Below are 16,611 nucleotides of genomic sequence, written 5' to 3'. Positions count from 1 at the left end.
AAGTTGGAGTGGAGTACGTGGCAACGCCGAGGATTGGGTTACCACTCTGGACATTGTAAGCTGGATCTCCCTGCCGCTAAGTTTTAATTTTTGGAACGGAGAGTTTTGTAATGTGACAATCTGTGTATCTGAGGGTATGCATCCAGTTTTAATGGTTTTTGGGATAATCCTGTAAATAAAAGATTGTGTCCATTGCTTTTGTACCTCAGCCTCCAGCAGTTCATTTATTTCGAACATCTCCAGTGCAGGGTGACCCCTTATGGTGGGGGTTAGTTAAGGGGCAGTAATTTCCTGCTCAATTAGGAGTAGGTGGCGTAGTTGGAAGTGATGGGGGGGGGGAGAAACATCAACTGGTTTCAGGGAGCACATTTTAACATGGCCGCTATTCCATTTTTAGTAAATACCTTATGTATAGAACATTATGGATTTGCTGACACCTACAAAAACCCTGTAAGAACAAGCATAAGGCTATATAAACTTTTTGACTAGCTGTTTCATTTAAAGGAGGAAGAGGCTATGAATACGTTACTTATAGCCCACCAAAGGCTTTTCAACCCCAAGGAGGCAAGCGGCCTGTAAAAAAAAAAAGTTTTTTTCGTTGTAATTCATTTATTCATAATAAACAATATTTTATCATATTAGTTTGTGATTTATTATGCTTTATTTTTTACCTAAACATTTCAGCACACAATTAAAATTAAGTGGTGATATGAGGATATTTTAAGTGCTTAAGAACTTAAAACAGTCTTAAATAACCCCTTAATTCATGAAAATTAATGGGCAAAATAAAGAATTTTAAGGGTTTATGGACCCTTATAATACTATTAAACTATCCCTTAATTTATTAGAATTAAGGGGAGATGTAAGTAATTTTAAGTAGTAAATGAACCTTACAGTACTCTTAAACTGCCCCTTAATCAGAATTAAAGGGCAATGTTATGTTGAAACAATTTTAAATTGCCCCTTAATTCATAAAAAATTAAGGGGTGAAATAAGGATTTTTTAAATGTAAATTTAAGGGGCAAATTTGAAAAAGGGGGAAATTGGCCTTAATCTGTGCACTTTTTCCTTTAATTTCTCTTAATTTCACATATAGCAGTAATTAAGGTAATTTTAAGGGGTAAAAATTAAGGGGTTTGACTTCGTAGTGCATGTTCTGAAGAGAACAGAATCCTTCAGATTATCCAAATCTCATTTATAAGTAAACAGTGTATGAGCAACTAACATCCCTCACTTTGTGTTAATATCGGCGTTACTATATCTCAGGCTTGGGAAAAGCGGTCTCCACCCCTCCCGTTATCAGAATCTTTATTCGCCGGAAAGAGCATATGCAACACTTCCCGTTTTCACAGTCTACCAATCACGCATGTTTCCGGTCGCTTTTACGATTGGCCAAATAGTGACACTACTACGCCTTTTATTGGTCGGCTGCGTGACAGTGCCGTTTCTACTATTTCGGTACTGCAGATGTGTTTAATATACTCTACGCGGGGACTCAAATTCAGGAGTTTCAGTTGCATATGCTTTAGATGAAAAGGAATTATGATCAAGAGGAAGCCATTGCTTGTTGTCGGTGTGTTTTTACTGACTGCAGTCGCGGAAATGATGAAGAAGGGCGACGACTCCGAATGGGTACATTTACCTGACAAATGTGAAGGTATAAATCATTTTCGATATTGAGAATACGCAGGTTGATTTTAGTTATAATAAAACGATTGGCTTAATAAATTAATTTGGGATGTTTAAAATATTTATTATCAGTTGCATGGCCATTTCATTGATGCTGTTTAAAGTTTTTGTATTTTACTGATTAAGGGTATTGCTAGAGGCATAAAACATTTTAAAAGTCAGATGTGGGCACACTTTAACCGTTTAAGTGAATTTAATAGTTAAGTTTAACTGCCGATTTACATATCAATTTCTGCATATTAAATTGGGAATTAATGTCTGCCAACGCTGTTTTTGTTTTTATCAGTGTGCAAGTTTCTGAGTATCGAAATGAAATCTGCATTTGAAGAGACTGGAAAAACCAAGCAAGTCATAGAGACGAATTATCGCTTTCTGGACTCGAAGGGTGCACCGCCAATAAAATACGTCAAATCGTATGTCTATATATTATAAACACAAACGTGTTTTACTTTTTGCTGGTGGGCGATGTCTCGGCCCGCCATATATGCGACATTTTAGGTAGGATATTCGACGGATATTCAGATCCACACTCTCTAGACTTAGCGGCGGCGTTTCACTTACGCTAGGTGGCATAAGGCGGTCGAAAGACGGCCAGATCAATTCCACAGCCTTGGAGACCCTCGCGCACCGCTGATTTAGGGACCGTCAACGAATTATTGTCAGAATAATGAAATACTGACAGGACACAGTGAAATGTACTCATTTTTAACACTTTATTGTATTTTAAATGATCATTTTAAAAGGAAAAAGTGGGTAAATATATTTCTTTAAATAGCTTCTAGGTAATGGGAGCTTATGACGCCCAAATGGGTGCAAGTTTTGCTACTACATGAGCACTATAGGACACAGCAACTTTCATTCGATTTTTACCCTCTGTTTAATTGATATGATTTTTTTTCTCTAATATTGGGCCTTTTTTAAATATATATAGTTCCTAGGCCATAGGGGCCTGCGTCCCAAAACCTAGTACCAATTGTAGTGCAGTGCAATGCAATGTTTGAATTTTTTGCTCACAACTAGTCCTGGGACAAAAAATTGAAATCAGGACCGTAGCGCCCACAAATTGCCTACTTCAGACCCAGGTACTGTAAGCTGTTGGAGACGCTCCTTATTATTCTGATGTGTATTGGCACCAGGTTTTGGGTTGCAGGCTCCTACATCCTAGAAGCAATTGGGGGAAAAAAAGGCCTAATTTTAGAGAAAAATAATATCAAGTAAACAAAGGGTTAAAATTGAAAGTTGCTGTGTCCTATAGGCCTCGTAGTACTACAATCGGTACTAGGTTTTGGGTCGCAGGCTCTCACGGCCTAGGAACTACTGGGGGAAAAAAGGCCTAATTTTAGAGAAAAAAATCATATCAATTAAACAAAGGGTTAAAATCGAATGAAAGTTGCTGTGTCCTATAGTGCTCATGTAGTAGCATAACTTGCACCCATTTGGGCGTCATAAGCTCCCATTACCTAGAAGATATTGAAAGAAATATATTTACCCACTTTTTCCTTTTAAAATGATCATTTAAAATACAATAAAGTGTTAAAAATGAGTACAATTCACTGTGTCCTGTGTATGTCAGGTAGTTGCAAAATATGCACCCATTTTGGAGTTACTGGATCCCATTGCATTGAAGTTGCTGCAAGCAATCAGTATTTTATTATTTTGACAGTAATTCGTTGACGGTCCCTAAATCAGCGGTGCGCGATTGTCTCTGATGCTGTGGAATTGATCTGGACTTCATATACCAGCTAGCGTGAGTGAAACACCGCCGCTAAGTCTAGAGAGTGTGGATCTGAATAACCGTCGAATATCCAACCTAAAACTGATTACACCTTGGTTGCGAGATTAGAGCGCCATTTGATTGGGGAGCGCAAAGAGCAAGCACCCAGAGCCGGCGCTGCTATGTACTAATATTCTCGATGTGACTATAAAAAAGACACATCTTCACCTGTTTTGGGGCACAAATTACAAAAAAACATTACAGGCATTATCTTATTGACCCTAGTCAGCTTCCGTCTTATAGGAAGAGGGGGAAATGAGAAGCAGAAGTTTTAGTTGAACATTATAGGGTGTAAGAAACTTCAGGTTCTAGTCTCATATAGGCTATTTGTTCAACGTATTTTCCCTGATTAGCATAAAGAAACTTGACAATCTAGCAAAGCAGTAGAGCGCTGCAGGAGTATCTATTTTAATTAGTACCCAGTTGTTGATTGAGGATTTTGATGTGTTGCCCATTTTATGTACTTGCCAAATTTGTTTCTGACCATGTGGCATCTCTACAAAAGGCTGCTGATGTTATTGTAATGTTTAAGCAGCCTTGCTCACTTCATATACACAGGGACATCCGGTTCATAGAGGTGATGGAGACTGTCTGTCAAAGACTCATGGAGTACAATCTGCACAAGGAGAGGGAAGGCAGCAACCGCTTTGCCAAGGTGAGGGTGCTGAAAACACCTGGTCCACAAGCTCAGAAGAGTAAAATATTGGAGTCACTCTTGTTTCTGAGCCTCAGCATACCCTGTAAAATCAACTCAACCTTATTTCTGCCACAAGGGAACTTTGAGTTTTTTTGAGCTTTATGCTGAATTGTTTTTTCCCCAGGAAGAATTTTGGTTTTTGTAATATTTCAGGACCACTTATCCATTTTATTTGCATTTTTCACCCTGTTGATCTTTTCCCCTTCCCCCTTAGGGCATGTCTGAGACCTTCTCCACACTGCATAACTTGGTCCACAAGGGCGTGAAAGTAGTGATGGATATCCCGTATGAGTTGTGGAACGAGACATCTGCAGAGGTGGCAGATCTGAAGAAGCAGGTGACCTTATAGGGACTTATGGGATTTTCATCAGCAATTTAGATATATGCAGTATCTTGTAATGGGGGTGGGGCTCAATGGCAAGCGCCTGGTGGCCAGGCCTATACCCATGGGGCCTGGTCAGGCACAGCCCGAACAAGGCATGTGGGTCCCCCCTCCAATGGGCTTACCACCTATAGCAGGGGCCATAGGGGTCGGGTGCGAAGTGAGCTGGGCAGTGGTCGAAGGTGGGGACCTTTGTGGTCCAATCCTCGGCTGCAGAAGCTAGCTCTTGGGACATGGAATGTCACCTCTTTGATGGGGAAGGAGCCTGAGCTGGTGTGCGAGGTTGTGAAGTTCCGGCTAGACATAGTCGGGCTCACCTTGACGCATGGCCTGGGCTCTGGAACCAGTCTCCTTGAAGGTGGTTGGACCCTATTCCACTCTGGAATTGCTCACGGGGAGAGGCGCCAAGCAGGGGTGGGCATACTTATTGCCCCCTGGCTGGGCGCCTGTACATTGGGGTTTACCGCAGTGGACGAGAGGGTAGCCTCCCTTCGCCTTCGGGTGGGGGGACGGGTCCTGACTGTTGTTTGCGCTTATGCGGCAGTTCAGGATTCCCACCCTTTTTAGAGTCCCTGGAGGGGGTGTTGGAGTACTCCTCCTGGGAACTCTCTTGTTCTACTGGGGGACTTCAATGCTCACGTGGGCAATGACAGTGAGACCTGGAGTGGTGTGATTAGAAGGAATGGCCCCCCCAATCTGAACCCCAGTGGTGTTTTGTTGTTGGACTTCTGTGCTCGTCACAGATTCTCCATAATGAGCACCATGTACCTGGCACCAGGACACCTTAGACCGCAGTTCGATGATCAACTTTGTAGTTGTGTCATCGGACTTGCGGCCGCATGTCTTGGACACTCGGATGAAGAGAGGGGCGGAGCTGTCAACTGATCACTGCCTGGTGGTGGGTTGGCTCTGCTGGTGGGGGAGGAAGCCGGCCAGGCCTGGCAGGCCCAAGTGTATAGTGAGGGTCTGCTGGGAACGTCTGGTGGAATCCCCTGTCAGGGGGAGTTTCAACTCCTACCTCCAGGAGAACTTCTCCCATGTCCCGGGGGAGGCGGGGGACATTGAGTCCGAATAGGCCATGTTCCACGCCTCCATTGTGGAGACAGCTGACCAGAGCTGTGGTCGGTGCCTGTTGCAGCAGCAATCCCCGAACCCGCTGGTGGACACCAGTGGTGGGGGATGCCGTCAAGCTGAAGAAGGAGTCCTATCAGGTTTTTTTAGCCTGTGGGACTCTAGAGGCAGCCGACAGGTACCGGCAGGCCAAGCGGGGTGCGGCTTTGGCGGTCGCTGAGGAAAAAACTCGGGTATGCGAGGAGTTTGGCGAGGCCATGGAAAACGACTTCTGGACGGCTTCGAATCGATTCTGGTCCACCATCCGGCAGCTCCGGGCAGGAAAGCAGTTGCACATCAACACTGTTTATGGTGGGGATGGGGTGCTGCTGACCTCAACTCGGGACATTTTGGGTCAGTGGAGGGAGTGCTTCGAAGACCTCCTCAATCCCACCGACACGCCTTCCGATATGGAAGCAGAATATGGGAACTTGGATGTGGACGCCCCTATCTTTGGAGCGGAGGTCGCTGCGGTGGTTAAAAAGCTCCTCAGTGGCCGAGCTCCGGGGGTGGATGAGATCCGTAGAATGCTCTCTCCGGGTCTGGGATGGGGTCCTCCCCCAAGTGGAGGAGTTTAAGTATCTCGGGGTCTTGTTCACGAGTGGGGGGACGATGGAACTGGAGATCGACAGGCGGATCGGTGCGGTGTCCGCAGTGATGCGGGCACTGCATCGGTCTGTCATGGTAAAGAAGGAGCTGAGCCAAAAGGCAAAGCTCTTGATTTACCAGTCGATCTACGTTCCTACCCTCACCTATGGTCACGAGCTGTGGGTAGTGACCGAAAGAACGAGATCGCGAGTGCAAGTGGCCAAAATGAGTTTCCTCCGCAGGGTGGCTGGGCTCTCGCTTAGAGATAGGGTGAGGAGCTCGGTCATTCGGGAGGGACTCAGAGTAGAGCCGCTGCTCTTCCGCATTGAGAGGAGCCAGATGAGGTGGCTCAGGCGTCTGGTCAGGATGCCTCCTGGACGCCTCCCTGGTGAGGAGTTCCAGGCATGTCCCACTGGGAGGAGGCCCCGGGGAAGACCCAGGACATGCTGGAGGGACTATGTCTCTCAGCTGGCCTGGGATCGCCTCAGGATTCCCCCATAGGAGCTGGATGAAGTGGCTGGGGAGAGGGAAGTTTGGGGTTCCCTGCTGAAACTGCTGCTCCCGCGACCCAACCTCGGATAAGCGGGAGATAATTGATGGATGGATGTTTCTGGATACAGTGGTGCCTGCAGTTCACAAACACAATCCGTTCCAGGAAAATGGTCGGGAACCAATTTATACGCAAACCAAGGCAATTTTTTCCCATAAGAAAGCATTAAAATTCGATGAATTCGTTCACAAGCCTACCAAATAATTTTTGTTAATTACTTTTCTGTTTTTTATAGTAAAAACTTTAAAGAAAAACATGATATAGGGTGGCGTAGTGCAGAACAAGGCATTGCGGGAGCAGAGACATGGAGACTTGCTTGCCGGGGAAATCACACTTTATGTGTGCATCTTGCGGTTCAGCGTCTGACCACCTTGTGTTTCCCGTCTGTGTATTTGGGTTCAGTGCTCGTTGGTTGCCTGTTGTGATCCTTCTATTTACAATTGCACACGGGACATGCTGGGATATGCACACCTGTGCTAGACTAGTATTAAAAAAAGGAATCTGGTCGAGGAATCCGTTTGTCGACCAAATTTTGTACACAATGCATTTTTTTTCCACAAAATTTTTCATCACTAAGCAAATTGTTTGTAGATCACAGCGTTTGTGAACCGCAGGCACTACTGTGTTTAAATATGTTGGTGAAGATCAGGTAGGTTAGGGTGGCAAGCAGACTTTATATTGTGCTGTTTTGGACTTTGTCTGGAACTCTCTTTTTTTTTTTCCCCAGTGTGATGTAATGTTGGAGCAGTATGAGGAAGTCATTGAAGACTGGTACAAGGGTGATCAACTAGAAGACCTCACCACTTACCTGTGTGAGAAGCATGTTCTTAAGGGGCAGGACACAGGTATTGATCCCTCTCAATTTTTATTCCTCTCTCCTGGATTCCTGAAGTACAACTAGCATGACTCTTGAGCAGCCTGATTTTTTATTTATTTATTTATTTATTTATATCCTTTATTTAACCAGGAGAAGCCCATTGAGATTAAAAATCTCTTTTGCAAGGGATACCTGGCCAAGATAGGCAGCTAAATTACATCACAACAGTATGCCAGTACATACATACAAAAACAAAATAAATACAAATAAATAAAGAAAAAAACAATTCGAGGACCAATTTTTACAATGAAATCTCAGTTAAAACATTGACATGTGAGGGAATCCAACTCAAAACATCTCATTTTTGACTTAAAAACACTCAAAGGAATCAATTTACTAAGTTTTAAGTTGTTCTGCAGCAAATTCCATGTAAAGGGTGCACAATAAACCAGGCCATTTTATCCAGCTCAGTTCTAACATGTGGGACAGAAAGCAAAACAACAGCCTGAGAACGGAGAGAATAATGACCAGTAGTTTTTTTCAAAAGAAGTGAACATAAATAGGATGGAAGCACACCAAGAATAGCCTTGTATATAAAGGTGTACCAATGACAGAGCCTCCGTGTGGCTAAAGCAGACCATCCTACACGAGTCATCGATCATATGAAGACATTGAGCAGATGAATGCATATATAAAATATCACCATAGTCCAGCACAGATAAAAAAGTGGATGCCACCAGCCAGTTGAGGTACAGTCCAGTTGCAGTCATTCCTCTAGTACACTGAATCATTAGCTTCTGGTAGAATGCCATTTGTGAGTATATTTTAGCCGTATGGTGCAGACACACCAATATATACAATAAACTAGTTAAATTTGCAGATGACACCAAGGTGGGTGGTGTAGCAGATACTGAACTAGCGGCGCAGAGGCTACAGTGGGTTTTTGATTTAAGTCAAGGGAGGTGATGCTAAGATTATACAATTCATTGGTAAGACCCCACCTAGAATATTGTGTCTAGGTTTAGTTACTTTACTTTAAAAAAGACATTGTTGCCTTAAAAATGATTCAGCGTAGGGCAACAAGAATGATTCCTGGTCTTAGAGGAGTGTCTTATGAGGAGAGGTTAGCTGAGCTGAATCTGTTAAGCCTCAAGCAAAGGAGACTAAGGGGGGACATGATCCAGGTATATAAGATTTTAACAGGTCTGGATGCTGTTCAACAAAATAGCTACTTCAATATCAGTTCAAAAAATAGGTGGAAATAAGCAGGAGAACACTGTAAACTGGATTTGATGAGATTTTAACAGCTATGTGCTATTAACTGAGTTAATAGCACATAGCTCCCCAAACAAGCTCTAAATGATCTTATGTTCTTTAAAGGGAGGGACTTTAGCTTGGGCAAAAGGAGCACGTGCTCAAGGACCCCCAAGCCCAGTCACGTCCTGCATTTTAGCTTGTTAGAAGCTGCCCATTGCTGTGTGTATGCTAAAAAGCATTATCAGGACTATAGCCGTATCTGTTTTGCATGCACAGGAAACAGTCATTGTTTCTATGAAAAGTGGAAAATATGTAAATGATTATGGATTTGTGAGACTTCACACTACAGGCTATGTAAATGCTTGGCAGTGGTTTTCCAGGTTAGATATAGCATGTCTGAGAGGTTTTAATATTCCATGGGCTGTTTTGTTTTAGCCTGCCTGAAGGAGAAATGGGCTGGGAGAAGGAGAGAGACAGCAGGCATTGCTGATGAGAAGAAGAAAAAGAGAGAGAGCAGTGGCCAGGAGGAGCTGATAAAGAAGAAGGGGGGGAAGAAAAAGAAGAACAGCAAGCTTTCAGAGCAGGAGATGGGAGGAGAGAGCAAGGACAATGTGGAAGTCACTCCAGAGGAGGGTCTCCAGGGCAATGCACCCCTGCATGGGGAGAAGACTGAGTTGTGAGTGGGCTGGGAGAAGACTGCATGGCCCATGGATTGATTCATAAGCTTCCTATTAGGCGTATTCTCATGCAGCAGGGACACCTAGCTTAAGCCTCTGCAAGCTGAAGTACTGTGGGTTTTAAAGGACATTTTAGCTTGCACCTGATTGGCACTTCAAATGCCAGTTGACAGCTTGGTATTTGGATTGTTGACTCAAAAAAAATGACTTGAACTGAGCTTGAGCCAAATATGAATATATATCTTCATAGCCTTGATGACCAGAACTGAACACCCTTAGTTCTCCCCAGTTTCTGTTTGTTCTCTTTGAACAGTGGCCACAGTTGCTGAATCATCCCATTGTTCTCTATTCATTGCTTTTGCACTGTCCAAGCTCCAGATATCCTGTGTTGCTGTGTCTGTTCCCCATGCACATAATTAAGTCGTGGTTTTGACCTCCAAGGGATATGAGAGATGTTTTCCTTTCTAATAAGGGACTGGGTGCTAGCCTGGTCTGGCTCTACCCTCACCAGAGACATCTCACTGTCACCTGGAATAGAATCACTGTTTTGGCCCAAAGCTGTAGCTCTGTAGTTCCCTGGTAGGGAATGTGGGTCATCCCAGATAACCACAGAGGAACAGGACAACAGATGGCTGCAGTGCATATACGTCACGCCTTGGATTAGAGACTGAATCCACGTTACTCCTGTAAGAGATAACCGGTGCTAATAGGTGTGGAACTTCGTACGTGTATAGTTGCACTGGCATTGCCATAACAACAGAATGCCCTGACTTAACCAGTGCAACCTAGTCCAAATACATGCACCAGAAGTCTGCTGACAGTCTCTGTCTTTCATTGATATTTGATTAAATTAAATTATACTCCGGCTATGCAGGCATTCTTATGCTTTTAAAGTGGACGTATTATAAGCTGAACACACTCCCTATCCTATAAAAGAGATCCTATAAAAATTGTATGTTTCAAGTGTTTTGTATTTTGTCAACCTCTGAGAGATCTGGCTGCCTACCTTTGCCCTTCTTCCCTTCAGATATTTCCCTGTAATTTACATACACACAGGCAAAAAGCCATAGGTCAGAGTAATGTAATGATGTCAGGATGGTGGAAGCAAAGGAACTTTCCATGGGCTCAGATGGTCTTTTCAGCCCAGTTTTCCCAGAATCCTTGGTGATACTTATTGCCAACTTGTCACATAACTCAGGGTACCTGCGGTCATGGAAAACCTGGATAAGTTTTGGAATTCTTGGATAGAGAGGAAAAGTTATGGAAAAGTTTTGGAAACTAGCCTTGTTCATTTGGAAGTCAATATAGTTGACTACCTTGGTAAACATCCGTTTCTGTGCCGATTTCGCGTATTTCAGATCGCTGCTTCTTTGCTTGTTATTCCAGTTTTTATGGTTTAATTTTTTTGCACGCATTTGAATTTTATTGATCAGTTTCCCGTTTTTGACTCCGTTTTCCTCTACCAATCATAAGGTACATATCATTTAAATATTGGGATTAATTTTCTTAATTGAACGCTATTTGCACATTGGTGAAAGTTGTCCACCGTCTGTGTTTATTTGGTAAGCATATTGGATATTATCGTACCGATAATTGTAGTATTACTGTTATGCCTTATGCAGCACACGGAGCGGAGACAGAGGAGCGGCAGTCAGGAAATCGGGAAACACGGGGTTTAATAAAAAAAAGTGTAGGCAAGAAAACACGCAGTGACATTACAATGACCGGACTGGGGAAACAAAGTGAAACGCGGACTAAATACAGAGGACTAATGACAACAACCAGAAACAGCTGATCACACTGGGATTCCACACGAGGTTAACGAGGGGGCGTGGCACACGGAAGGAGCGGACGATCGGGGCAGGACAATTACTATCTGAAACTGCATGATCATCAAATAAAAGCAAACTTGTGGGTTTTGGAAATTTTTCTTGTGGTACTGGAAAAGTCATGGAAATTTATTCTGCCAGAACTGGGGGAACCCTGATAACTATTTGTTGAAGTGTAATCCATAACCCAGTATCACAGCACTGTGCCACCATTACTAGTGTGGAACTGCCGCACGCATTCCGTCTTTGTGAACGTAACAGATCTGCAAATACAAAGTTTTGACCATTGTTGTGCTTGGTATATCCACAAAAGGGAATCCCTGTTCTATGTAACTGAGAAATCAACAAAAAAAGGACATTTTTTTCTCTTTTGCATTACAATGGATATGCTCATTTTAAATAAAATAGGCAGTTTAGCTTTCCATTTAATTTTTCTTACATATCAATGCCAAGGGAATGTAAAAATAAACATATTCAAATGTTGATTGGTTCTTTTGTCACAGTTTTGCTATCCAAACTACATAACTCAAGATGGCAGAGTGTGGAGGTGCGGACAGGATACCAGTGATGACATGAAATTTTATAACTGAATCAGCTTATTCAATAAATGGGATTGTGTTTTTGCAGTTTAATTTTTAACATGAGTGGGTGGCCGGAAATTTGTGTCAAAGCTTTCTAATTTGTATGTAAAATACTTGTTTTCCCTTTTCTTTGAAGCAATTATTCAGAAGTGGTCGGGTTTACAGGCATTTGGAATGTTTTAATAAAAAGTGACACAGGAGGTGTGGAATTATGTCCCTTCTGAAAAAACGGGAACATATTTGAAATATTTTCTTTAGTTTTTCTCCTGTCACAGGCAGCCTATATTATGATGAGACTTGTCCAGCTGCAGAATTCATGTGACTTACCAAAACATTAAGCTGTCCCTATTAATGAGATGGTTGTCTAGGAGGGAAGTTTTTAAACTCATACCTTGTGAGATATTAAATACCTGAACCCATTGAATAATGTTGAGTCACATTAAGTGAAATGTTCTGTTTAAACTAAAGAACTAACATAAAGTATGTAGTGTTTTTCTCTCCCTGTCTGTCTACTTTTCAAACCTGGAGCAGATTTCAAGTACACAGTATTCTGCTTAACAAATGCACCTTACTGTCACACCCAGCTCTGTACGATCCTCGTGTGTGCCACGCCCCCTCGGCTCGGTCTGCTGCAGGAAGTTGTGTACTGGCGATCCCAGCCCGAGGTCCAGGAGGACCCCGTGGCCCTGGAGCTTGCCAACCGGGGCATGGACCTCCTTGCAGAGGAGCGCCCACCCGGGCAGGAGTATCCCCTCCAGAAGGCACGGAAATGCCTCCGACGCCTAAGGGCAGAAATATACTTGCTGTGAGCTACGTATGTGTATCCGTACACAGTTGCGTTGTTAACGTTTGTGCTGATATACTTGCGTCTGTACTGTGCGTCGTAATCTGTAGTGTGTACTCCTTACCACCAGGGGTCAGTGTCGAGGCGGCAAACCTAATAAATGAATGAACATCTGTATCTTCTGTTATTATGAACAAACATGTCTTCACTCGAAGAAATATTAATCTTCATTAGACTGAGACGGCACCAGAGAAGAAAACAGAAATCACGGAGATTCGACCAATTAATAGATGTCGTCAGCAAAACGGGGAATTCTTTTCTCTGGTTTTGCCAATGAGAGACATTGACGAGGAAAAACACCGGGAATATTTCCGAATGTCTCCTAAAGTGTTTGACGAATTGCTCCGTCGAATTCGCCCTCATATTGAACACAATCAGACTCGCAGTGACCCAATAGGCAGCTCTCAGCGACTAGCTGTCACCCTTCGGTTTCTCGCAACTGGCATGAGCTATAGAGCCCTTGCGGCCAGTTACAAGCTTGGCTCAGCCACAGTTGGGCACATTGTCAGTGAAGTGTCCCAAGCAATATGGGTATCGTTAAAAAACGAGTTTGTTGCATACCCTGATCAAACGAAATGGCAAAGCATTAAGGGGGATTTTTTGTCTCTATGGAATTATCCCAATTGTTTAGGATCAATTGATGGGAAACCCGTCAGGGTACAAGCACCTCGAAACAGCGGCAGCCAGTTTCACAACTACAAGGGTTATTTTAGTTTTATTTTGATGGCAGTGTGTGACGCAAGGTACCGTTTCTCTGTTGTGGATATCGGAGCTTACGGCCGTGACAGTGACGCTGGGGTCTTTTCACGAAGTCAGTTTGGATCCAAGCTGATTCAGGGCAAGCTGCCACTGCTTCCACCATCAAAATTGCCAGGGAGTGAAGTGCTGTGCCCCCAGGTCTTTGTTGGCGATGAAGCTTTCCCACTGAAAGTGAACATTATGCGGCCTTATCCTGGTCAGTGTGCATCATTCTTTCACTATGCTATCAACATTTTATGTGATCTTATGTAATGTGACAATGAATGAATTATATTTGACAAATAAATAAAACATGAAAAACAAAAAGTTTTTAATGGACTGATTGAAAGTAGTTTTTTCAATAAATTAGTTTTGTCCACATTTTTTTCTTTGTTTTAGGGACTCTTACTCAGACCAGCAAGTGTACAATTATCGCCATTCAAGAACTAGGCATGTAGTTGAAAATGCCTTTGGCATTTTATCAGCAAAATGGAGGGTGTTTGGGAAGGCTATGGAGTGTTCCATTGACAGTGCTCAGGAGGTGGGCCCTTGGGCACTGAGGAGCCCCCTCCCCCCAGAAAGAGGGAGGTTGTGGTAGTGGGGGATTCAATTATTAGGGGAGTAGACAGTTATGTGTGCACGCGTGATAGAGGGTCCCGTACGGTGTCTTGCCTGCCTGGTGCCCAGGTAGGAGACCTTCCAGATCGTGTGGACAAGCTTTTGGCCCCAGCTGGGGTGGATCCAGTTGTCGTGGTGCATGTTGGCACCAACGACATAGGCAAGGGTAGAAGGGCTGTTCTGCAGGATAAATTTATAGAAGTCGCCAATAAGCTTAGAAGCAGAACGTCCATGGTGGTATTTTCTGAAATACTCCCCGTGCCACGCGCAAGTCAGGCTAAGTTAGCTGAGATAAGGAGATTAAATGTGTGGCTAAAAGGATGGTGTAGGAAAGAGGGGTTTAGGTTTATGGGGCACTGGAGGACCTTCTGGAACAGGTGGGACCTGTTCAAGCCGGATGGGTTGCATCTGAACCGGAGGGGAACCAGTGTACTGGGAAGGCGTATTTGTAGAGTAGTTGAGGAATGTTTAAACTAGGGACTGGGGGGGCAGGGAGGTTAGTTAAGTATGTAACTGGGGGGAAACGGAAAGCCCCAAAAAATCATATTATAAGTAGGCACTGTAATAGGCCTACCCTTTGTTGTCTGTATTTAAACGCCAGGAGTATTAGGAATAAAATTCATGATTTAGAGGCTCTTATCTCATCAGACTCTTATGATATTATAGCAATAACTGAAACGTGGTTGAGTGATAAGGATGAACAAGAATATAATATGGATGGTTACACATTGTTCCGTAAAGACCGTATAGGTAAGAAGGGAGGTGGTGTTGCAGTATATGTAAAGGAAAACTTGCAGGCAAGGGAGCTTACTGATATAAGTAAAAGTATGGAAGCTATATGGGTAAAATTAGATGCTACAAACTCAAATAGCCTAATTGTCAGTGTTTGTTACAGAGCACCCAATGTAGCTGCTGAGGAAAGCATATTGTTATACAGTGATATTAGGATTATGAGCAATAAAAATGATGTGGTAGTTATGGGTGATTTTAATCTACCGGGGATGCAGTGGGACATTGTTGCTGGCTCTTCTGAAAATGAACTTGAGATGGTGGAATTAGTACAGGATTGTTTTTTTACTCAGTTTGTTAACACCCCTACCAGGGGAGATGCCATTCTTGATCTTGTTTTGTCTAATAACCAGGACAGGATTGGTAAATTAGACGTTTTAGAACCACTTGACAGTAGCGATCATAACATGGTTAAATTTGAGGTTAAGTTTAGTGCCCAAAGAGCAAAGTCCAAATCAAAAATATATAATGTTAGGAAGGCTAACTTCAATTGTATGAGATTAAAACTAGAAACTGTGAACTGGATGGAGTTAAATAACAAAACTGTTGAAGAGGCATGGGAATTTTTTAAAAGCACATTATTGCAAGTGCAAGAGGACTTCATACCTGTTTCCAGCAAGAATAAATCTAGGAAATTGCAACCTAGGTGGTTTAATAGGGAAATAAAGTATAAAGTAAGTCTGTTCCAGAGATGGAAAATAGCTGATGATGACATAATAAAGAGTATCTAAATCTACAGGCTGAATTAAAAAATGACATTAGACGAGCTAAAAGGAATGTCGAAAGGAAGATCGCATTGGAGGCTAAGGATGACGTTAAAAGTTTCTTCCAGTATTTTAACTCTAAAAGAGCTCTAAAAGCTGAAATTAATAATCTGCAGGATAGTAAGGGTCTTATAATTGAAAACGACATTGACATAGTAAATGAGTTCAATGATAGTTTTGCACGGGTATTCACTGTTGAGGACACTAGTAACTTACCAGTTCTTATTACTAATCCAACATCGTCTATAACTAATATATATATAACTGAAGCTGATGTTTTGCAAAGCCTAGCTAAGCTCAAAATAAATAAATCACAGGGCCCTGATGGCATCTTACCTATAGTGTTAAAAGAGATGAGGGATATTATTTGCCGACCCTTAACATTACTGTTTCAAAAATCCTTATCTAAAGGTGTGGTACCTTCTGATTGGAAGCATGCCAACATAATGCCCATTTTCAAAAAAGGGGATAGAAGTAATTTGTCAAACTATAGGCCAATCAGTCTAACTTGTATAACTGGTAAAGTTATGGAGGCTATAATCAAAGAGAAAATGGTAGATTACCTGGACTCAAATAACATTTTGAGGGATAGCCAGCATGGATTTAGGAGAGGTAGATCCTGTTTAACAAATCTGTTGGAGTTTTTTGAGGAAGCTACTCAGGAAGTTGATGATAAGAAGGCCTATGATGTCATCTACTTAGATTTCCAAAAGGCTTTTGATGTTGTTCCCCACAAGAGGCTCTCACTTAAACTCAAAGCGACAGGTATTTTAGGAACTGTAGCGACCTGGATTGATAACTGGTTAATGGATAGGAAGCAACGAGTAGTTATAAGAGGCTCAATGTCACAGTGGGCCTGCGTTCATAGTGGGGTACCGCAGGGTTCAATTTTAGGACCACTTTTGTT

General features: G+C 42.8%; 1 protein-coding gene across 1 annotated transcript; it reads left to right on the top strand.

Annotated features, from left to right (window-relative positions):
* The first annotated feature begins 1,407 nt into the window (after positions 1-1,407).
* On the top strand, positions 1,408-12,151 carry LOC111834481 (protein canopy homolog 3-like). Its single transcript, XM_072717118.1, has 6 exons — positions 1,408-1,657; positions 1,976-2,102; positions 4,022-4,118; positions 4,375-4,497; positions 7,518-7,635; positions 9,300-12,151. Exons 1-6 carry the CDS (start codon positions 1,543-1,545, stop codon positions 9,542-9,544), a joined length of 825 nt encoding a protein of 274 aa, XP_072573219.1. The 5' UTR covers positions 1,408-1,542; the 3' UTR covers positions 9,545-12,151.
* Positions 12,152-16,611: the final 4,460 nt, after the last annotated feature.

This window comes from Paramormyrops kingsleyae, chromosome 10, assembly GCF_048594095.1.
Source record: "Paramormyrops kingsleyae isolate MSU_618 chromosome 10, PKINGS_0.4, whole genome shotgun sequence".
NCBI lineage: Eukaryota > Metazoa > Chordata > Actinopteri > Osteoglossiformes > Mormyridae > Paramormyrops > Paramormyrops kingsleyae.
This window is presented reverse-complemented; position numbering and strand designations above follow the sequence as displayed.